Raw genomic sequence first — 24,770 nt, 5'->3', positions numbered from 1 at the left:
TGTTACGGCAAACTTTAATTGATATTTTCCAGGGCATCCTCTCGTTATTTTCAGAGCAAGCGCAGCCAAGAAAACCCCTCATTTCCCCTTTGATATACATTCTTAATAATTGAGAGGACAGAAGGTGGTCACCATCGCCTGTATGAGGAGCTCGTAAACCAATTGGTTCAGCCTTTTGCCATTATAAGCCACCAAGATTGTGATCTGCACTAGCCCCTTTTTGGTTTAGCAAGAGGCATCCTCGGTAAAGTATATAGCTGGGTTGGTGAGGAAAAAACGCTGAAAGGTGCCGATATCTTCTTGCAATCAAAATGTCCATTGAGTCATTTATTGCGAAGAGACATACTTCAGTATGTAATGTATGACCGTATTAAGGTAAAACGTGCGGACTGTGGTTGCAAAATGACTTATTTTTGTGAAGTAGTGACGCCAGAGATGAAGATGACTTAGCCTTCATTTATTCTAATGTGAAATTTTCAATGTCCTCGACCCCGTAGGATTATTGATCGTCAATTATTATCTATCATGGCTATTCAATTTACTTAACGCTTAGGAATAGACATAAACAATGCCTGTATTCAATAAGGGGATATCTGACATGGAATAGTAAATGTGAATTTGACAGCACATTGAATAAAATTTATGTATTTTAGCAAGGTGGACACCCAAGACTTTTGTCTTCATCGATTAGGCAATATTTCATTTACTAGATAAAGAACAATAAACACAGAGGAGAAAATAAATAATTTATGTTCATAAGTTTCTTAAAGGCACCAGAAGAAAACCCAGCACTCTCTTTTTCTGCCAGAAGGTAGACTTACAAAAGATAAATAGCAAATAAGCAAAGCAAAGTTCCACCAGACAACGTCGCTGCTCCATTGTTGGAGGTTGTATCTCCTTTGGTCTTGGTACTAGTAGTTTTTCCTCCTTTTCCTGTTTCGGTTTCAGCATCAGTAGCATCACTAATTCCTAGGTCAGAAAAGCCGTTAAGTGATCCATTATCACAGAAAAGGCTTTTAAGGGCACTTCCTGATGTTGAAATGCTCTGACCACCACATGCACATGAAGCATAGGTGTCCCAGAACTTTGAGTCTAATTTGCATAAACAATTAACATCCGAAGCATCTGAGCACCCTTTTTCGATTTGCTTAGCGGTATCAGTACATGCTTGATTGCAATCAGTTCCAGTCAAGCTTCCAATTGAAGCTCTTTTGAAGATGTCAAGGGGTGTGTCAGCTAAAGCTGCTACAAGCGAAGCGGCTGTTTGAAAAACTAAACAAATTGTGATTATCTGCATTGAAAATTGTGATTGGGACTGATGAACTTCAAAACAGCAAAAAGAGCCAAGGTGATTCCTGAGCTTATAAATAGATATTTATTTCATGTAATGTGTCTATCATCAAAGGTTTAAGTGTCATGTTTCTTGATTAGCTCTCAAATTGAGTCCAATCACATCACTGTTTAAAATAAGGTACATAATTAAAAAGACGGGCGAAATCCAACATTTCACCGAATCGCAGAATAGAGCCCTTGTACTATATTGCTCTGAAAATATGACCATGGGGTACGATCCTTGCCGGTAGGTCAAAAGTTAAGCGTAAGCCTTGGACAAACACCATGATCGTAATTGAAGATGCTAAATAACAAAGCCGCACTGCAGCAAAAGAAGTTATCAACCCGTTGTTCGGTGCAGGGCTATCGTATTTCGGCCTATGCTTTTGGCCTTGGCCCCTCTTCGAATGAAAAATAATCAGCATGGCTCTCCTATTGCTCCGCCTATTGATGTAAACATTCTACTTGTTTTCAAGGATGTGAAATAACAGCACAACCATTGCGTCCTATTTCCAACTTGATATTTTCTGCTGCAGCTGCTGCCAGTTGGAGATAGATTAGGTATGTTTATGAGACCGTGCACGGATGACTTCAGAGTTATCACCTCTAATTCTAAAAGCGGATGGATAATATTATTACAAGGCTACTTATGCCGTAGTATTGTATGTATCATTCCCTCCATTTTATTTTTTGCAACAGCCGTACATGTGGTAAGTGCATAAAGTAAACGGGGTAGGTTTTTTTTAGCACAATGTGAGGGTTATATTTAGATGGATATTGAACCGCCTCAGTACTTGCATATCGATCTTATTCTTATTATAATCCCCCTCTTGCACTAATTACTTAGTCCTGCTCTTGTATTGGTTCAATGGAGTGTATTAGCCTAAGATAAGGGCGTTAATATACGCCTACGTTTACGTTCAATTTAGTAAAGGATACGATTGTGTTGCAGATACAATGCTTTGCGGCACTTCTAATGCTCTTAAGATATAAAAATAAAGAGAGCTTACGAATGATGATGGTGATCGATAGCCATGGCTAATTGAGTTTGTGAAAGGCTTTTTGTTTTGTTTCGTTTTTGAGCCATGCAATTGATCACTAGCCATGATACCAACTTGAAAGCCCTGCGCTATCACCAAAGAGAGACTCTATTGAGTATACTTCAAGCCTTGGAAGATGATGGGTCTTTATGAGTTGGAAGATTGACATGTGAGTTGACAAGGCAGATCTTTACTACCTTCTCATCAAGTAAGAGGCTATACGTGAAGAAGAGTAGAAACACACATTTGAAGAAGAATGACTACAAAATCACCCACTAAAACAACCACACACACAAAATCACCATTCTACAAGATCACCACTATGCGAATGTCATATGTCATATGTCAGATGTCAGATGTCAGATGTCAAATGTCAAATGTCAAATATGTGGGAGAACGAACATGACAATTTTAGGCACCTAACACGAAGCACCTGCAAGAAATATGAGAGAAATATGACGACTGATCATAAGACCAACAAACCACGACAAATGACAAACGACAAATGACAACCCACAAAACGACAAATGACAACCCTCAAAACGACAAACGACAAACCACAATCGACAAAGCCATAACCAACAAATCACAAACGACAAACGACAAACGACAAACGACAAACGACAGAGCAACTATCACATCACAGTCATCACAGACATCATATCACATATCACGTATCACCCCTTTTCTCACTAATTGTGTCACATTTGTCTCTTACCAGTATTTCCGACTCCCCGCCCTCCCTTCAATCTTCTTCTGAATGGTATAATTCGTGATATCGTACCCGCAACAACCCATGGCTCAAATGGACGTCTATACTACGTTCATCTCTCTCTTTGGCCTCGATCTTCAACTTCTTGGCTTTTTGGCTTTTACCCTGGCTCCTTATAAGTCCCTCTTCTGTTCCACCTAGCGTCGTGTCCTGCAGTCAACTCGTTGCCTCCTGCTTCTTGGCTACCTAATCTCACATAATCCTATCCGTTCCCTTTCCCTTTTCGGACTTTTTGGTACTTGGACTTCCCCCCTCTTATCGTTACGCGCTCTTCTTCTCATTGCTACCACCGCTACCACCACACTACACTCCCCCCACTACGGTATCATTCCCCTTTTTCTTTCCCTCTCTCTCTCTTACTCTCTCTGTCTCTCTCTCTCTGTCTCTCTCCCTCTCTCTGTCTCTCTCCCTCTCTCTGTCTCTCTCTTACTCTCTCTCTCTCTTACTCTCTTACTCTCTTACTCTCACTCACACAAACGGTTTTCTGTATCGTTCCCCTCTCAAATCGTCCCTCATACAGTAACATACAGTAACTCACTAAGTATCTGTCTTAGCTAATCAATCACGAAAACGGAACGACTTCTGTAGTAGCACACTACAGATTAGCACAATACCACAATACCACAATACAGTAGCTACAGTAAAATTGCAGTAGTTTCAGTGGTTTTTAACGACACGAGTCACTACAGTAAAATCTCATAATTGCCCTATTCCTTTTGGTGTCCAATCCTACCACCACCGGATTCAATATACGACTGGTGCTATCGGTATCTACTATTATCGCTGTTTGCTGCCTTCAGTATCCGCCTCCTTGTCTCGTTTAGGATCGGTGTCTTTGGAGCAACATTGACATTGTTGCTTTTCCATTCAAACGACAACAATCTTTGGGAACGAGTCCTGAGTCCCGTGTTGAGCTTGTAGTCACCAGTTACCACTTCTCCAGTCACCAGTTACCTCTTTAGCCGCCCTGTTGTTCCCCTGCAAACTGTGGTGTTACTAGCGGCAAATCATGTCCAGACAAGTGCCAGACTTGGAATCGACCATAGCCGCCCACCGTCGTACCATGGTCTCTACAGTGCCAGAGCCGCTGACCAGTGAAGACACCAGAATTCACAACCCGGTTCGTGATGACGCTAATAAGAAGAAAAAGAGAAAAAACAAGAACACAAGAACAGGCTCTAGCACCAGCGGCAACTCACATCCAGAAGATTCTCCAGGTTCAATGATTACCGCTGAAGAAGATTATACAACCAACTCCATCGAGAGTAAACAACTTCAGAGTAACTACCAGCGCCAACTGAACCTTCCACCAACGGAATCATCACTCAGAAAGCTCTTGAGCTCGCATCTGTCCATCTACAATGCATTGACCAACCCAGATTTGGATGTTTCACCCAACTTCAGCCGCAATGAAAGTCCAAGAATACTCACCCCCGATTTAGCTGATGTCAATTCATTTCTGATTACATCCTGGCAATCGATTAGTGGAGATTCGATCTTTCAGGATCTTCGAAGACTTTCGCCGTCACCTAACGTCGTCCTCAGACAAATCAGCAGTAATCTATCTGGCGACGATACCAAGGTCTCTGGAAGACCTACATCCTCAATCTTGTCTGTGACAACCGATGAGGATGATATGGGCAAAGATTCGACTATAATCATTGCTTCACCAAAACCTTCGAATGTCATGGTGTTTGAAACTGACGAGGAAGACAATGAAGACGAAACTCACGGTCATTTTAAACCGGATTCATTCATTATGCCCAGGATGTCTGTCTCCGAAAACATCCCTGGTACCCACAATAGTGCAAAGAGTGCTAGAAACACCACCATTCCTAATACCCAATATAATTCCAATCAACCGCTCCGTGTTACTATTCTCTCATCGTGCAATACTTACAGATATGATACCGACTACCTTATCCGTAGTATTGAGAGTATCCTTGATTACAGCACCATTACTATAAATCACGTTGCTCTTGATTCTTCCAATGACTATGCTGGAACCAGTCATCTGCAATTTGACAAATCCCTTGTGAAGACTCTGGACTTGATATTCATAGTGAATGATGGTTCCAGCGTTTTCCTCGAGTACTTAAAAAGTGTTTTTGGAGAGAAAGGAGCAAAGGATTCAGAGGACAAAGAGCAAATTGAATCCCAGTCCAGAGAAGAGAGTCTCCCTAAACTTACAATCATAAATATAATGACAGTGAATTATTTCGTGAATTTGTTTGACTTAATAGACTATCTCAAGCCTTTCCAAATATGGAAGACATCTTCCATTAAGCATGAAAAGTTGGTTTCTCGCTTCAAGAACTTTATTGAAGTGGAATTAGGCCATTTGGACCAGTCAGAAGTGTGTTCCCAAATTTCTAAGAAGGGTAAGGACAACGTACTTACTGTCTCCAGTAAGAGTGCTTACTCGTATGCCTCACGTTCCAGAACCATGTACTCCAACTTAATCTCTCACAAAAAAGTCGATTACAAGCTCATCGAGAAGCAATTCAAATCGGATTTACAAGTGTCTACTACATTTTCTGATCCTTTGCTGCTCTCTTCAGGCTTTGGGCAGGTCGATATATTGTATCAAATTGCAAGGAAACTTTTTGTGTCTTCTCAGTTAACTCCAGAAGGTTTGCGGTTAACTACTAAATGTGCATCTGCGTCATCCAAACCATCGCGCTTCTGGATTGTGTGCAGCTTTACTGTTGGAATCGGATTAGGAATAGCCATTGCAAGTGGTGCAACGTCGCTTATTGGCTTCTACCTCTATGATGGCTTTTTGAAAGTATCCAACGTAAAAGCAGAAGAGCTCGTGTCACTTCCTGCTCCGGTTGCAAAGCCCATTGTTGACAAATTTGTAGACTTGTCGAGTGATTTTCAGGGCTGTGTTACTGAGATGTACAACGACGTGATTGCATCTGAATTGTTTAAAGAGATTAGTCTGTACTCCGAATTTTATACGGGATACCTAAAGTACGTCAGTGGGGCTGTCTTTGATTGCATTGTCGGAGGTTTTGAGAAGGTAGTGAGTATTGTTTCGAAGTAAATGATACTTTTGTCGTAGAGAAAGAATTGGGTTGTTGATTAATGGTCACCCCTCATTCTCTCCTTTGACTTCACTAATGCTTTCTTCACAAGAATCATATCATATATTTCATTGATACAATCACTAGATGTGGAGTTTATCATGGACCATAACGATCTTCTATGTAACTCCACCAATATTGCTAGGGTAGAAGTTGTTTCTATTCTCTGGTGATTTCACTATTTTGTTTTCCACTTAGACTTATTCCTCCAGTCTCAGATTGCAACATTTAATTTTCAACATTCAATACTTCTCTATTTATTCGCTTTTTTGCTTTTTCACTTATTGCCTACTGCTTATTGTTTATTGCACTTTCACTTTGCTGCTTACTTATAAAGGTCAGGAAAGATAATCTTGGTTAATCGGTATCTGGTTTGCATGTCGAAGCTTGCCTTCGATGGGTTTTAATTCTCTGGTTTATGTATTTCATTAAGAATGTACACTATATGAAAAATTCGTAACTATCTGGAGCGTGCTCGTACTAGTTCCTTTGCTATTTACATGAGTTGGAATAGTAGATACAATGTATAGCTTGCGCTATGCTTAACTCACCATGAAACTGACGTTTCTATAGAAGTCAAGCATTGGATTCTCTCCTGTTTTGGTTGTAGTGGCATCGATATCGGCCCACTGGCTTAAGAACTCTTTGTGAGATTCCACACGAGGAATTTTACCAGTCACTTGTTTATACAAATCACTGGCGACACCAAAATCAGTGGGAAACATGATATCAAAGTAGCCTTGATGACACATATATGTACTGACATCGACCGTTTGATTCTTGAGCACAGTTTGAACAACTGGCCCGTTGTAATAGCCCTTCATAGCCTTTGGCAAATAGTGGAAATCCGATGAGATGAGTGAATGATTTGGAAACCTGTGTTTTAGGATCTGGAAAAATTGTAAAAGTCTTGTTGGAATGAACTCGCCTGGTGTTAAGTTATCCTTGAAGGGTAAAATTGAGTTTTGCCACCTCAATTTGGTAGTTGAGTGTAGCAAGGGGTGAATCTTGTCTTTGTTAGACAAGAATGGTATCACACTTTTGAGTGTTTCTAATTTTCCACTGAGAGTACCTGATTGCTCTAGCACCGAATAGTCGCCATTTTCTCTCAATTGCAAGTAAGCGTTCGAATAGTAGCTTAACTCTGGTGTGTAAAATTCAAAGAAGTCTCCATTACCATCAATGAGAACCTTCGCTTCGTGTGGCTGTCCAGTGATATTGTCATATCGTATCAAATCATGTGCAAAGTTGTCAAAGACTTCCAAAGCAATGAAATAGCAAGGCTGGTCGATGACTTTATCCCATTTGAAAATTGACTTGTTGACGATTTCCAATTTAGAGGTATCCAATCCTTTCTGAACCAATTTATTCTTCAACGCATTTTCCATCTGTTTATTCGCCAACTGGCTTGAAATCTCGATTATTTTGTACTGAGTTCGAGCGTATACATCTGGTTGGGTCTCTCTGATATAATTAAGAATGTTACACATGAGTGTTCCATTACCACCACCCATTTCGTAGATGATAAGATCTTCGTATGGGTAATTTCCATTAAGCTTGTAGTTCACTAGCAAGTATCGAGCGATTGCCTCTCCATAGAACGGTTGAAACAACTCCGTTGGTGTATGCCACAATTGCAATGATTTACGAGTGCGGCCAAGCGTTTGTGCTTCAGCCACTCTCATATCTTGTTTTTGTATGGATATGGCACGCAGTGCAAACTTCGAGGTTGAGACATTTGCATTTTCTGAATTCAGACCAGTTGCATTGGATTTAACTAAAGCCAGCGACTCTTCTTGTACTTTGTTCGAATATTTTGCGCTGTCTTCCTTTGCCTTCTGCTCCTCTGGCTTTGGGATAGAGATAGGTTGTGCATCGTCGTACTTGGCATACGATTTTTGCCATGAGTCCATAAATTCATCGATATCCTTAATATTATTATAGTCAAATGGTGTGTCAGGCTGGTATATATTAACCTCTTGGGAAAAGTAGCCATAGTTCGGGTTGTATAGCGAATCTTCTATGAAATCAGAGGTAGACATCTTCACTTTCTTGGGTCTGTGAATGGATCTCGCCAACTTGTCAGAGTTGGTGAGGGGATACTCATCATACACATCTTGAGGAGATTTCGTTCCAAAAGGATAGTTGGTCGAATAACGGTATATAAACTGAATAAGGTTGAACTTTTCAGTGTCATCCAATTCCTGCTTTTGTAATGGATGAATCTTCGATTCGGTGTCTAATTCGATACCATTTGAATTTTTAGCCAAAGACCGGTTTCGTTCATTCGCTCCGGATACTTTAAATGCGTAGGTATCTGGACGAATCGAATACTCGTGATGAAAGCCTTCTTCGTCGTCCTTTTTCTTGTTCACCTTCTCTAACTGTTTGGTAGCTTCCTTAAGGCCCTTGAAAAGTGTCCGTATTTGGATTCGATTGCCGGGACAAGAATGCCGTACAATGGTGCTTGACCGTATTATCATTTTATCGCCGGTTTTCTTCGGCGCTTTCGCTATCACTACGGTCCAAGGTGACGCTGTCGAACTGAAGATACTGAATGGTTAAGAATAAAACCATCAGTTGTTAAAACTGAAGAACTCTGCAAAAAGAAGGATTGGAAGAGAATGTTGCGGTATTGATGTTTTAATGTGTGTAGGAATGAAATCCTACCAAATTGGGAGAGAGAAGTGAAAACATCATTAACGCAGTAGTCATTGATCTGATGGATTGTTATACTCCAGCTACACTAAAGAGGAAGATGAGATGTGAGTTGATAAGGTGTAGAAGAAAGAAGAAGTCAAATGACGGAAACGGTTGACGGATCTTATGTTTTATGATTCATGTTTTCTGTTTTACGGTCTATGAAATGGGTAACTTGTAGAATGATCTAAAAAAGTCTTTTAGGCTATATGAATTGAAGTCACTACTAGTAATGTGGTGAGAGTGTTAATGTAGTGAGAGTGTTAACTTGATAAACAAAATGCAGTATTTGCAGCACCTTTGTCGTAATTATTGATTCAACGGTCATCGTTAGGCGAATCTTTTCGTTAGTCAAACTCTAATAGAACTAACAAGAAACCATATACTCTATGTTGGTTGGGAGAGCTAACATACAAGAAACCAAGAAAAATTGATTTGACATCATCTCATCATTCAATTAACTGTAACTAAGTTTAGCTTAACCTTAACCCGTTCTGACTACAAAGATGTCCCGTTGGAATGAAACTTTAATTATATGCCTTCTATATTCATTATTTCGTTATATTTAATGGTTACTGAATCACTCGATTTCGACTTTGGCATTCTTATCAACCTTTGATCTGTATGAATGATCTATGCTACTCTTCTTCGAAGAGCACATCCTTCTTTCCATCAAATTCATCAATACATTCCACAATTGTCTTTAAATTATCTATCACATTGCTGATAGCAACTCGTATAACTCTGTCGCTTATTCCCAGAAACTTCAACAATAGTGTAGTGTCTTCCGCATCATAGGTGACATCAAGTTCGTTACCTTTGAGGATGGGATCTGGAGAAAGTGTTTGGCTTGCAATCAACGCCTGTCTCGCCGTTTCAAACGGCACTTTCAAAGTAAGCTTGTAAGGCAATTCTTCGACACTCTGTTGACTTGAAACCCCCGCCATTTTACACTGTTATTTCATCTATGAGTATATTGAAGAATACAACTCTGCCATCTCATCTTCGATTACGTAAAATCAAACTGTTTATAATTGAGTTGGGTCGCGCACGACTGGTGATCGCTGGCTGCAATCCTTAACTATAGCCACTGGGACAATAGCAAAGACATCAAATCGTCTTCTAAAAAAGTCTAATGGACAAATTGGCCCATTGAAGTCGACGATAGAGCTGTCATTATTTCAGGTCCAATGGTATTTTGTTCTAAAAAAATCTTGTCAGGGAGATATACTTCCTGTCATGGAGGATTCGTATTGTATGATGGATCTACGGACCGTGGCTTTAACTTGAAACGGTCGGATCAAATGGCTGTGACAACCGTTTTTTTTTTTTATATGATTCAATCTCTGCCCCGATTTTAGTGTTTTCACCTGATTTTGGTGATTTGATGGATTTTCTTTGCAGCAATATTATGAAATTTCCAATAATTGTGCAAAAAATTTATAAATGTTCTTTTGCACTTCTAATTTACGACGAAACTAAATTGCACTGTCAATCTCATCGTAAACCATCGTAAAAGTACAACCTATGAAGATTCTTTTACCTTCACTCTACATGCTCCCTTCCTCAGACGTTGCCCTACTTCGTGCATTTATGCCAATCGATAATGTTACCCTAATTGGAACTATCATCAACACCAATAATTTTGTCTAGTAATTCGTTTAAATTCACGTGCATAGGCGCCGCATCCTCCAAGGAAGAAACTAAGCTTCCATAGTACAATGAGAAAGTGCTAGATTCTTCTTTAAAAACGTTCTTCAGTCAAGACCTTGCCTCAAGTCATGGGAAAGGGAGAATTTGGGATAGAACTTCTGTAATAGCAATTCCAAATCTTAGCCAATTCTCTAACAAAGATCGGTTGTTGTTTCCTAGCGAAGACTAGCCTACAGTTTAGTATTGATGCGAATTCCTAATATTGCATGAATCTTGAAACGACAGGGTGAAAATGAATAGCCGCCTAGAAACACAGTTATGCAAACAACCCGTTTCAGCAAGATAAGGTCTAAGAGGGGAGGAATCCAACCTGCATTAGGGATATACAAGAACTGGAATTCGGAGTTATCCTCCGAAATAGAGGACCCATGACAATGCTAATGGAGAAGAGTTCTCATTCTCATACCACTAGATGTTCTTGTTAAGCTGGCCATTGTCCCATATCGTTTAGGGTAATTTATGCTTTGCTAATAAAATTCGGCGCTTCGCCTCGAACGCCCAATTTGAGACTAGATACTTCATATTATATGACAGCGCCTGTGGTGGAGTTCCTTCACTTCTACGCGGAGAGTGCATTTCAAAATATTTTTTTATTGTAAATAATAAACTTTTCGGATTTGGTCACACAAGTGTACAGCACGCTGTGGTCTGAATAATAACTCCATTTTGTATTCTTTGTAGAGAGGGTCTCGATTCCTAAGTAGCTACCAGTCCCTCAAATAATAACTTTTACGTGGTGGCGAGAGAGAATACTTTCATCCATTCTTATTCTAATACTTGAGAAGCTTAGAGAAGACGCAGTTTTCGGTAGACCCTTTAGGGGTAATTAAGAAAATGAACAAGATGGAGCAAGATTCAATATGCAGCAGGCAGATTTTTCTTGTGATCGACAAATGGCGAATCTTTTGCCGCCCTAATAAATTCTAATTGGGACAATGCATTCCATATTACATGCAGTTCAAGATTTAAATCTTCACCAAATTGTCAAATCAGTTTTAAAATAAAGAGCGCACACGCTTGAAAACTGCTTTTACGTATACTCAAGTCATATTTTCTACACATTCAATAAAATATGGGGGTTTAGTATTTCATATGATCTGTGCAGAAATACAATGACCAGCCAGGGTTAGATCTATGGAATGTTTTTTACGACCTTTTACGAGAGGATGTGTCTTAGAACTAGAGGGATGTGAAAAAGAAAGATTGAATTTTGATTAGGAGAAGTTTGTCATTCAATAGGACGCCTCTCTCTTGTTCTTTTTCATTGTTTATGCAACACTGTATAATTAGATGCGTCTTTGTTAACTTTAGTTAGTATTCTTGGTGCTTCGAACCATATGATGTTGCAATCGGAAAAATCATTTGTTAAACGTCAACACCATGATAACGTTACTTTTGAACGCAACATCGATCCCTTTGCATTTCATTAACCCCTCAAGTCTACGTTCGAGAACATATGCAAATTTAGCGACCTATACCCTTCAGTAATCGAAAGAATTAATATGCTTAGTATAAGCTGACTGCACAATACTTACGAACATTTCTAGATGTGGAAACAATACTTCTTTCTATTCATTGCACTCCGGGGATAGGCCATGCAGATGCGAGTTTGCTTATCCTCAATTTTACGAGAGTTGGGGTGAAATGTTGCCGTACACAGCAAAGTGCCTCTTGACAGCAGTCAAAGCCAGACCACAGTTTCCTAGACCCTCAATACCGTAAACTCCTTGATGACTACCACCATGACCTCATCCCAGCGCCAAAAGAATACCCATCCAGCATATGCCCTATTGCAGAATAATACCCATAAATTCACGGATCTTTGGCGTATTATTTTAGCATTGCCCAACTGGTGCTAATTTTACTCCGAGTTTAACATTATTTTTTGGACCCCATTAAACCGATCTCCCAGCTGCATACATCGCGGATTTGCCCCAACGCCGTATAAGGCCATCTCTACACAGCTTGCCAGCATCTGTACAACACAGGGATCGCCAAGCATGCCGAATTGAACGTCTGCAGCTCTGTACGTCAAGCATGGAAGATAATTAGCATAGATCTTTGTGGCTGCTGTTTTAAGCGGATTTATTTCCCATCCATATTTGTCAAAAATAGTGATGATAGTATATAGATGAAACTAATTCTTGAAAAGTATTGAAGGGAAGCTGACGCTCTGATCAGTTTGCCATTTTCACAACATTAGCCTGACATGTTGTTTCGGAAGTACCTAGCAATAGTGCTTTCGATAGCGACAGTATGGGCTACTACTATTAGCTCGAACACAATCACTCGTGGATCTGTCAACCTTAATGATGCTGTCACCGTCAATAATGGTGTCTACTGGTCGATCATAGACAACTTGGCGGCAGCATTTGGAGGAGATCTTACTGTAGGAACTGGCTCCGGCCTTTATATCACTACTGACAATAATTTAATCGCACAATCTGTTACTCTTCTATCAGGTAACATCCTTAACAATGGTATCATCTCATTTAATGCCCTTAATTCCCTTCTTGCACCTACCTACAACTTAGTTGGTTTGACATTTACCAACAACGGTGAAATGTATTTAGGAGGCAACGGTTCCACTGGAACCCCTGTTATGTCCATAACTACACCATCTTGGAACAACAACGGTTTGTTAGTCTTCTATCAACAATCTGGTTCCGCTGGAACAGTAAGTTTAGGCACACCTCTCGGAACCATAAACAATAATGGTCAAATTTGTTTATACAACGAAGTATACTCTCAACTGAACAATATCGCAGGTACTGGGTGTATCACTGCCAATGGAGGATCCTCCATTTATCTCTCTGGTACCACTTACACAGTGGCATCGACCCAAGTCATTAATTTAGCTGATTCAGCTTCAGTGCTAGTAGCAGGTGCTCTTCTTGCTGCACCCACTTACACCGTCTCCGGATTTGGTAACGGTAATATCATTGCGACTAATGTGGTACTTCTTGGTCCATTGCTAGGAGGTATTTCGTATTCATCTACTACTGGAATCTTGAAGGTGTCCAGTTTGACTGCATCTGCCAACTTCATTATTGGCCCAGGTTATGTTCAATCCAATATTAAAATTGTATCGTATGGAGGGCTTCTTGGTGCACTTACAAGTAATGCTGTTACTTATGCCCCCCCACCTCCAAATGCTCCACCAGCAGTATGTAAAACATGTAAGCTTCTTCCGACTGCACCAGGAGTTAACCCAACCCTCACCACGACAACCGTTGTATCTACCTATTCTAATGGTGCTGTTTGTACTGACGTACAACGGATCCTTATTTCAACTGATACATCAGGCAATTGGTTCACTTCAACGTCGACTGTATCAGAAGTTTGTACTTCGAATCCAACAAAAACAGTAACAACAACTTGGACTGGAACCTTTACAACTACATTGTCTGTAACCGATACTGTAGGTGGAACCAATACAGTTATAGTTGAGGTTCCATCAAATGTGAAGACCACTACAACGGTCATATGGACTGGAATAAGCACTTCGACAACAACTCAGACAGCGACTATCGGGGGAGTTGACACGGTTATAGTTGAGGTGCCATCAAACGCAAAGACCACTACAACGGTCATATGGACTGGAATAAGCACTTCGACAACAACTCAGACAGCGACTATCGGGGGAGTTGACACGGTTATAGTTGAGGTGCCATCAAATGCAAAGACCACTACAACGGTCATATGGACCGGTGTTAGTACTTCGACAACCACTCAGACAGCAACGATTGGGGGAGTTGACACAGTTATAGTTGAGGTGCCATCAAATGCAAAGACCACTACAACGGTCATATGGACTGGAATAAGCACTTCGACAACCACTCAGACAGCGACTATCGGGGGAGTTGACACGGTTATAGTTGAGGTGCCATCAAATGCAAAGACCACTACAACGGTCATATGGACTGGAATAAGCACTTCGACAACCACTCAGACAGCGACTATCGGGGGAGTTGACACGGTTATAGTTGAGGTGCCATCAAACGCAAAGACCACTACAACGGTCATATGGACTGGAATAAGCACTTCGACAACCACTCAGACAGCGACTATCGGGGGAGTTGACACGGTTATAGTTGAGGTGCCATCAAATGCAAAGACCACTACAACGGTCATATGGACCGGTGTTAGTACTTCGACAACCACTCAGACAGCAACGATTGGGGGAGTTGACACAGTTATAGTTGAGGTGCCATCAAATGTAAAGACCACTACAACGGTCATATGGACCGGTGTTAGTACTTCGACAACCACTCAGACAGCAACGATTGGGGGAGTTGACACAGTTATAGTTGAGGTGCCATCAAATGCAAAGACCACTACAACGGTCATATGGACTGGAATAAGCACTTCGACAACCACTCAGACAGCGACTATCGGGGGAGTTGACACGGTTATAGTTGAGGTGCCATCAAACGCAAAGACCACTACAACGGTCATATGGACTGGAATAAGCACTTCGACAACAACTCAGACAGCGACTATCGGGGGAGTTGACACGGTTATAGTTGAGGTGCCATCAAATGCAAAGACCACTACAACGGTCATATGGACCGGTGTTAGTACTTCGACAACAACTCAGACAGCGACTATCGGGGGAGTTGACACGGTTATAGTTGAGGTGCCATCAAATGCAAAGACCACTACAACGGTCATATGGACTGGAATAAGCACTTCGACAACCACTCAGACAGCAACGATTGGGGGAGTTGACACAGTTATAGTTGAGGTGCCATCAAATGTAAAGACCACTACAACGGTCATATGGACCGGTGTTAGTACTTCGACAACCACTCAGACAGCAACGATTGGGGGAATTGACACAGTTATAGTTGAGGTGCCATCAAATGCAAAGACCACTACAACGGTCATATGGACTGGAATAATTCTTTCTACAACAACTCAGACAGCGACCATTGGAGGAACTGACACAGTTGTTGTTGAATATCCATCGAATTCTCAGACTACGTTAACTTCTACTTGGACTGGAGATTCTATCACGACAGTAACTTTATCTGATACTGTGGGTGGTACCGACACCGTTGTTGTGGAATACCCATCGAACCCTGAGACTACGTTAACTTCAACATGGACTGGAGATTCTATCACAACAATAACTTTATCTGATACCGTGGGTGGTACCGACACCGTTGTTGTGGAATACCCATCGAACCCTGAGACTACGTTAACTTCAACATGGACTGGAGATTCTATCACGACAATAACTTTATCTGATACCGTGGGTGGTACCGACACCGTTATTGTTGAATATCCATCGAATTCTCAGACGACATTGACATCGACATGGACTGGTGATTCAATCACCACGGTGACTCTTTCAGACACTGTTGGTGGTACCGACACTGTGATAGTAGAGTATCCATCGAACCCTGAGACTACGTTAACTTCTACATGGACCGGTGATTCGATCACTACTGTGACTCTTTCAGACACTGTTGGTGGTACCGACACCGTTGTTGTTGAGTATCCATCTAACCCTGAGACAACCACGACATCAATCTGGACTGGATCTGAGACTACTACAGTCACATTATCTGGTACAGTTGGAGGCACTGACACAGTTGTAGTTGAATATCCATCGAACCCGGAAACTACTACAACATCGTTCTGGACCGGATCTGAGACTACTACAGTCACCTTGTCAGATAGTATTGGAGGAACTGATACAGTTGTAGTTGAGTACCCCTCGAATGCTCAAACTACATTGACGTCAACATGGACCGGTGCTAGTCTCACCACTGTGACTCTTTCAGACACTGTTGGTGGTACCGACACTGTGATAGTAGAGTATCCATCAAACTCGGAATTCACTACTACCACCATCTGGACTGGTACGACAATAACTACTTACACAGTAAGTGATTCTCTCGGAGGAACAGATACCGTTGTTGTCGAGTTCCCTTCCACAGCTAATGCCCAAACTACTATAAGTTCATTCTGGACTGGAACAGACACATCAACTACTACTATCAAGGACACCTATGGTGGTACGGATACTGTTTATGAAGAGATTCCAAATGCTGAGACCACAGTGACTTCTACTTGGACTGGAACTGAGGTAACTTCTACTACAGTGACGGATACTCTTGGAGGAACGAATACTGTGATAGTAGAATATCCTTCGAATTCGCAAACTACATTGACGTCGACCTGGACCGGTGATTCGATCACTACTGTGACTCTTTCCGACACCGTCGGAGGTACTGACACATTGATAGTTGAATATCCATCCAACTCTGAGACTACCACCACATCGATCTGGACCGGAACTGAGACTACTACAGTCACATTATCTGGTACAGTTGGAGGCACTGACACAGTTGTTGTTGAATATCCATCGAATTCTCAGACTACGTTAACTTCTACTTGGACTGGAGATTCTATCACGACAGTAACTTTATCTGATACTGTGGGTGGTACCGACACCGTTGTTGTGGAATACCCATCGAACCCTGAGACTACGTTAACTTCAACATGGACTGGAGATTCTATCACGACAATAACTTTATCTGATACCGTGGGTGGTACCGACACCGTTATTGTTGAATATCCATCGAATTCTCAGACGACATTGACATCGACATGGACTGGTGATTCAATCACCACGGTGACTCTTTCAGACACTGTTGGTGGTACCGACACTGTGATAGTAGAGTATCCATCGAACCCTGAGACTACGTTAACTTCTACATGGACCGGTGATTCGATCACTACTGTGACTCTTTCAGACACTGTTGGTGGTACCGACACCGTTGTTGTTGAGTATCCATCTAACCCTGAGACAACCACGACATCAATCTGGACTGGATCTGAGACTACTACAGTCACATTATCTGGTACAGTTGGAGGCACTGACACAGTTGTTGTTGAATATCCATCGAATTCTCAGACTACGTTAACTTCTACTTGGACTGGAGATTCTATCACGACAGTAACTTTATCTGATACTGTGGGTGGTACCGACACCGTTGTTGTGGAATACCCATCGAACCCTGAGACTACGTTAACTTCAACATGGACTGGAGATTCTATCACGACAATAACTTTATCTGATACCGTGGGTGGTACCGACACCGTTATTGTTGAATATCCATCGAATTCTCAGACGACATTGACATCGACATGGACTGGTGATTCAATCACCACGGTGACTCTTTCAGACACTGTTGGTGGTACCGACACTGTGATAGTAGAGTATCCATCGAACCCTGAGACTACGTTAACTTCTACATGGACCGGTGATTCGATCACTACTGTGACTCTTTCAGACACTGTTGGTGGTACCGACACCGTTGTTGTTGAGTATCCATCTAACCCTGAGACAACCACGACATCAATCTGGACTGGATCTGAGACTACTACAGTCACATTATCTGGTACAGTTGGAGGCACTGACACAGTTGTAGTTGAATATCCATCGAACCCGGAAACTACTACAACATCGTTCTGGACCGGATCTGAGACTACTACAGTCACCTTGTCAGATAGTATTGGAGGAACTGATACAGTTGTAGTTGAGTACCCCTCGAATGCTCAAACTACATTGACGTCAACATGGACCGGTGCTAGTCTCACCACTGTGACTCTTTCAGACACTGTTGGTGGTACCGACACTGTGATAGTAGAGTATCCATCAAACTCGGAATTCACTACTACCACCATCTGGACTGGTACGACAATAACTACTTACACAGTAAGTGATTCTCTCGGAGGAACAGATACCGTTGTTGTCGAGTTCCCTTCCACAGCTAATGCCCAAACTACTATAAGTTCATTCTGGACTGGAACAGACACATCAACTACTACTATCAAGGACACCTATGGTGGTACGGATACTGTTTATGAAGAGATTCCAAATGCTGAGACCACAGTGACTTCTACTTGGACTGGAACTGAGGTAACTTCTACTACAGTGACGGATACTCTTGGAGGAACGAATACTGTGATAGTAGAATATCCTTCGAATTCGCAAACTACATTGACGTCGACCTGGACCGGTGATTCGATCACTACTGTGACTCTTTCCGACACCGTCGGAGGTACTGACACATTGATAGTTGAATATCCATCCAACTCTGAGACTACCACCACATCGATCTGGACCGGAACTGAGACTACTACAGTCACATTATCTGGTACAGTTGGAGGCACTGACACAGTTGTTGTTGAATATCCATCGAATTCTCAGACTACGTTAACTTCTACTTGGACTGGAGATTCTATCACGACAGTAACTTTATCTGATACTGTGGGTGGTACCGACACCGTTGTTGTGGAATACCCATCGAACCCTGAGACTACGTTAACTTCAACATGGACTGGAGATTCTATCACGACAATAACTTTATCTGATACCGTGGGTGGTACCGACACCGTTATTGTTGAATATCCATCGAATTCTCAGACGACATTGACATCGACATGGACTGGTGATTCAATCACCACGGTGACTCTTTCAGACACTGTTGGTGGTACCGACACTGTGATAGTAGAGTATCCATCGAACCCTGAGACTACGTTAACTTCTACATGGACCGGTGATTCGATCACTACTGTGACTCTTTCAGACACTGTTGGTGGTACCGACACCGTTGTTGTTGAGTATCCATCTAACCCTGAGACAACCACGACATCAATCTGGACTGGATCTGAGACTACTACAGTCACATTATCTGGTACAGTTGGAGGCACTGACACAGTTGTAGTTGAATATCCATCGAACCCGGAAACTACTACAACATCGTTCTGGACCGGATCTGAGACTACTACAGTCACCTTGTCAGATAGTATTGGAGGAACTGATACAGTTGTAGTTGAGTACCCCTCGAATGCTCAAACTACATTGACGTCAACATGGACCGGTGCTAGTCTCACCACTGTGACTCTTTCAGACACTGTTGGTGGTACCGACACTGTGATAGTAGAGTATCCATCAAACTCGGAATTCACTACTACCACCATCTGGACTGGTACGACAATAACTACTTACACAGTAAGTGATTCTCTCGGAGGAACAGATACCGTTGTTGTCGAGTTCCCTTCCACAGCTAATGCCCAAACTACTATAAGTTCATTCTGGACTGGAACAGACACATCAACTACTACTATCAAGGACACCTATGGTGGTACGGATACTGTTTATGAAGAGATTCCAAATGCTGAGACCACAGTGACTTCTACTTGGACTGGAACTGAGGTAACTTCTACTACAGTGACGGATACTCTTGGAGGAACGAATACTGTGATAGTAGAATATCCTTCGAATTCGCAAACTACATTGACGTCGACCTGGACCGGTGATTCGATCACTACTGTGACTCTTTCCGACACCGTCGGAGGTACTGACACATTGATAGTTGAATATCCATCCAACTCTGAGACTACCACCACATCGATCTGGACCGGAACTGAGACTACTACAGTCACATTATCTGGTACAGTTGGAGGCACTGACACAGTTGTTGTTGAATATCCATCGAATTCTCAGACTACGTTAACTTCTACTTGGACTGGAGATTCTATCACGACAGTAACTTTATCTGATACTGTGGGTGGTACCGACACCGTTGTTGTGGAATACCCATCGAACCCTGAGACTACGTTAACTTCAACATGGACTGGAGATTCTATCACGACAATAACTTTATCTGATACCGTGGGTGGTACCGACACCGTTATTGTTGAATATCCATCGAATTCTCAGACGACATTGACATCGACATGGACTGGTGATTCAATCACCACGGTGACTCTTTCAGACACTGTTGGTGGTACCGACACTGTGATAGTAGAGTATCCATCGAACCCTGAGACTACGTTAACTTCTACATGGACCGGTGATTCGATCACTACTGTGACTCTTTCAGACACTGTTGGTGGTACCGACACCGTTGTTGTTGAGTATCCATCTAACCCTGAGACAACCACGACATCAATCTGGACTGGATCTGAGACTACTACAGTCACATTATCTGGTACAGTTGGAGGCACTGACACAGTTGTTGTTGAATATCCATCGAATTCTCAGACTACGTTAACTTCTACTTGGACTGGAGATTCTATCACGACAGTAACTTTATCTGATACACTGTTGGTGGTACCGACACTGTGATAGTAGAGTATCCATCGAACCCTGAGACTACGTTAACTTCTACATGGACCGGTGATTCGATCACTACTGTGACTCTTTCAGACACTGTTGGTGGTACCGACACCGTTGTTGTTGAGTATCCATCTAACCCTGAGACAACCACGACATCAATCTGGACTGGATCTGAGACTACTACAGTCACATTATCTGGTACAGTTGGAGGCACTGACACAGTTGTAGTTGAATATCCATCGAACCCGGAAACTACTACAACATCGTTCTGGACCGGATCTGAGACTACTACAGTCACCTTGTCAGATAGTATTGGAGGAACTGATACAGTTGTAGTTGAGTACCCCTCGAATGCTCAAACTACATTGACGTCAACATGGACCGGTGCTAGTCTCACCACTGTGACTCTTTCAGACACTGTTGGTGGTACCGACACTGTGATAGTAGAGTATCCATCAAACTCGGAATTCACTACTACCACCATCTGGACTGGTACGACAATAACTACTTACACAGTAAGTGATTCTCTCGGAGGAACAGATACCGTTGTTGTCGAGTTCCCTTCCACAGCTAATGCCCAAACTACTATAAGTTCATTCTGGACTGGAACAGACACATCAACTACTACTATCAAGGACACCTATGGTGGTACGGATACTGTTTATGAAGAGATTCCAAATGCTGAGACCACAGTGACTTCTACTTGGACTGGAACTGAGGTAACTTCTACTACAGTGACGGATACTCTTGGAGGAACGAATACTGTGATAGTAGAATATCCTTCGAATTCGCAAACTACATTGACGTCGACCTGGACCGGTGATTCGATCACTACTGTGACTCTTTCCGACACCGTCGGAGGTACTGACACATTGATAGTTGAATATCCATCCAACTCTGAGACTACCACCACATCGATCTGGACCGGAACTGAGACTACTACAGTCACATTATCTGGTACAGTTGGAGGCACTGACACAGTTGTTGTTGAATATCCATCGAATTCTCAGACTACGTTAACTTCTACTTGGACTGGAGATTCTATCACGACAGTAACTTTATCTGATACTGTGGGTGGTACCGACACCGTTGTTGTGGAATACCCATCGAACCCTGAGACTACGTTAACTTCAACATGGACTGGAGATTCTATCACGACAATAACTTTATCTGATACCGTGGGTGGTACCGACACCGTTATTGTTGAATATCCATCGAATTCTCAGACGACATTGACATCGACATGGACTGGTGATTCAATCACCACGGTGACTCTTTCAGACACTGTTGGTGGTACCGACACTGTGATAGTAGAGTATCCATCGAACCCTGAGACTACGTTAACTTCTACATGGACCGGTGATTCGATCACTACTGTGACTCTTTCAGACACTGTTGGTGGTACCGACACCGTTGTTGTTGAGTATCCATCTAACCCTGAGACAACCACGACATCAATCTGGACTGGATCTGAGACTACTACAGTCACATTATCTGGTACAGTTGGAGGCACTGACACAGTTGTTGTTGAATATCCATCGAATTCTCAGACTACGTTAACTTCTACTTGGACTGGAGATTCTATCACGACAGTAACTTTATCTGATACTGTGGGTGGTACCGACACCGTTGTTGTGGAATACCCATCGAACCCTGAGACTACGTTAACTTCAACATGGACTGGAGATTCTATCACGACAATAACTTTATCTGATACCGTGGGTGGTACCGACACCGTTATTGTTGAATATCCATCGAATTCTCAGACGACATTGACATCGACATGGACTGGTGATTCAATCACCACGGTGACTCTTTCAGACACTGTTGGTGGTACCGACACTGTGATAGTAGAGTATCCATCGAACCCTGAGACTACGTTAACTTCTACATGGACCGGTGATTCGATCACTACTGTGACTCTTTCAGACACTGTTGGTGGTACCGACACCGTTGTTGTTGAGTATCCATCTAACCCTGAGACAACCACGACATCAATCTGGACTGGATCTGAGACTACTACAGTCACATTATCTGGTACAGTTGGAGGCACTGACACAGTTGTAGTTGAATATCCATCGAACCCGGAAACTACTACAACATCGTTCTGGACCGGATCTGAGACTACTACAGTCACCTTGTCAGATAGTATTGGAGGAACTGATACAGTTGTAGTTGAGTACCCCTCGAATGCTCAAACTACATTGACGTCAACATGGACCGGTGCTAGTCTCACCACTGTGACTCTTTCAGACACTGTTGGTGGTACCGACACTGTGATAGTAGAGTATCCATCAAACTCGGAATTCACTACTACCACCATCTGGACTGGTACGACAATAACTACTTACACAGTAAGTGATTCTCTCGGAGGAACAGATACCGTTGTTGTCGAGTTCCCTTCCACAGCTAATGCCCAAACTACTATAAGTTCATTCTGGACTGGAACAGACACATCAACTACTACTATCAAGGACACCTATGGTGGTACGGATACTGTTTATGAAGAGATTCCAAATGCTGAGACCACAGTGACTTCTACTTGGACTGGAACTGAGGTAACTTCTACTACAGTGACGGATACTCTTGGAGGAACGAATACTGTGATAGTAGAATATCCTTCGAATTCGCAAACTACATTGACGTCGACCTGGACCGGTGATTCGATCACTACTGTGACTCTTTCCGACACCGTCGGAGGTACTGACACATTGATAGTTGAATATCCATCCAACTCTGAGACTACCACCACATCGATCTGGACCGGAACTGAGACTACTACAGTCACATTATCTGGTACAGTTGGAGGCACTGACACAGTTGTTGTTGAATATCCATCGAATTCTCAGACTACGTTAACTTCTACTTGGACTGGAGATTCTATCACGACAGTAACTTTATCTGATACTGTGGGTGGTACCGACACCGTTGTTGTGGAATACCCATCGAACCCTGAGACTACGTTAACTTCAACATGGACTGGAGATTCTATCACGACAATAACTTTATCTGATACCGTGGGTGGTACCGACACCGTTATTGTTGAATATCCATCGAATTCTCAGACGACATTGACATCGACATGGACTGGTGATTCAATCACCACGGTGACTCTTTCAGACACTGTTGGTGGTACCGACACTGTGATAGTAGAGTATCCATCGAACCCTGAGACTACGTTAACTTCTACATGGACCGGTGATTCGATCACTACTGTGACTCTTTCAGACACTGTTGGTGGTACCGACACCGTTGTTGTTGAGTATCCATCTAACCCTGAGACAACCACGACATCAATCTGGACTGGATCTGAGACTACTACAGTCACATTATCTGGTACAGTTGGAGGCACTGACACAGTTGTTGTTGAATATCCATCGAATTCTCAGACTACGTTAACTTCTACTTGGACTGGAGATTCTATCACGACAGTAACTTTATCTGATACTGTGGGTGGTACCGACACCGTTGTTGTGGAATACCCATCGAACCCTGAGACTACGTTAACTTCAACATGGACTGGAGATTCTATCACGACAATAACTTTATCTGATACCGTGGGTGGTACCGACACCGTTATTGTTGAATATCCATCGAATTCTCAGACGACATTGACATCGACATGGACTGGTGATTCAATCACCACGGTGACTCTTTCAGACACTGTTGGTGGTACCGACACTGTGATAGTAGAGTATCCATCGAACCCTGAGACTACGTTAACTTCTACATGGACCGGTGATTCGATCACTACTGTGACTCTTTCAGACACTGTTGGTGGTACCGACACCGTTGTTGTTGAGTATCCATCTAACCCTGAGACAACCACGACATCAATCTGGACTGGATCTGAGACTACTACAGTCACATTATCTGGTACAGTTGGAGGCACTGACACAGTTGTAGTTGAATATCCATCGAACCCGGAAACTACTACAACATCGTTCTGGACCGGATCTGAGACTACTACAGTCACCTTGTCA

At 42.3% G+C, this 24,770-nt stretch overlaps 6 protein-coding genes across 6 annotated transcripts; 3 read left to right on the top strand and 3 right to left on the bottom strand. All coding sequences in view use genetic code 12, as the record gives it.

Annotated features, from left to right (window-relative positions):
* Positions 1-458: 458 nt before the first annotated feature.
* Positions 459-1,416, bottom strand: RJT20DRAFT_65932 (uncharacterized protein). Its single transcript, XM_064921150.1, has one exon. The coding sequence runs from the start codon at positions 1,295-1,297 to the stop codon at positions 818-820; it is 480 nt and encodes a 159-aa protein (XP_064771684.1). The 5' UTR covers positions 1,298-1,416; the 3' UTR covers positions 459-817.
* A 2,950-nt stretch (positions 1,417-4,366) lies between these two features.
* Positions 4,367-6,668, top strand: RJT20DRAFT_123456 (uncharacterized protein; the record flags this gene model as incomplete). Its single annotated transcript, XM_064915957.1, has 2 exons — positions 4,367-4,678; positions 4,727-6,668. 2 exons carry the CDS (start codon positions 4,367-4,369, stop codon positions 6,191-6,193), a joined length of 1,779 nt encoding a protein of 592 aa, XP_064771683.1. The 3' UTR covers positions 6,194-6,668.
* RJT20DRAFT_131657 (uncharacterized protein) lies at positions 6,669-9,167 on the bottom strand. Its single transcript, XM_064918062.1, has one exon. The coding sequence runs from the start codon at positions 8,714-8,716 to the stop codon at positions 6,776-6,778; it is 1,941 nt and encodes a 646-aa protein (XP_064771682.1). The 5' UTR covers positions 8,717-9,167; the 3' UTR covers positions 6,669-6,775.
* A 151-nt stretch (positions 9,168-9,318) lies between these two features.
* On the bottom strand, positions 9,319-10,080 carry RJT20DRAFT_131656 (chromatin DNA-binding EKC/KEOPS complex subunit). The gene has a single exon (XM_064918061.1). The coding sequence runs from the start codon at positions 9,878-9,880 to the stop codon at positions 9,572-9,574; it is 309 nt and encodes a 102-aa protein (XP_064771681.1). The 5' UTR covers positions 9,881-10,080; the 3' UTR covers positions 9,319-9,571.
* A 2,775-nt stretch (positions 10,081-12,855) lies between these two features.
* RJT20DRAFT_148486 (hyphally regulated cell wall protein) lies at positions 12,856-14,025 on the top strand (the record flags this gene model as incomplete). Its single annotated transcript, XM_064918981.1, has 1 exon — positions 12,856-14,025. A coding segment is annotated over one exon (1,170 nt), but the record flags the coding sequence as incomplete, so codon positions are not given.
* A 1,926-nt stretch (positions 14,026-15,951) lies between these two features.
* RJT20DRAFT_79330 (uncharacterized protein) lies at positions 15,952-24,605 on the top strand (the record flags this gene model as incomplete). The annotated part of the gene is made up of 5 exons (XM_064921214.1): positions 15,952-16,450; positions 16,994-18,156; positions 18,583-20,659; positions 20,878-22,935; positions 23,908-24,605. Coding segments are annotated over 5 exons (6,495 nt in total), but the record flags the coding sequence as incomplete, so codon positions are not given.
* Between the last annotated feature and the right edge of the window lie 165 nt (positions 24,606-24,770).

Source organism: Scheffersomyces xylosifermentans (assembly GCF_036884685.1).
Source record: "Scheffersomyces xylosifermentans strain CBS 12540 chromosome Unknown RJT20scaffold_9, whole genome shotgun sequence".
NCBI classification, from domain to species: domain Eukaryota; kingdom Fungi; phylum Ascomycota; class Pichiomycetes; order Serinales; family Debaryomycetaceae; genus Scheffersomyces; species Scheffersomyces xylosifermentans.
Note: the sequence above shows the minus strand (reverse complement) of the source record. Positions and strands in the feature narration are given on the sequence as shown.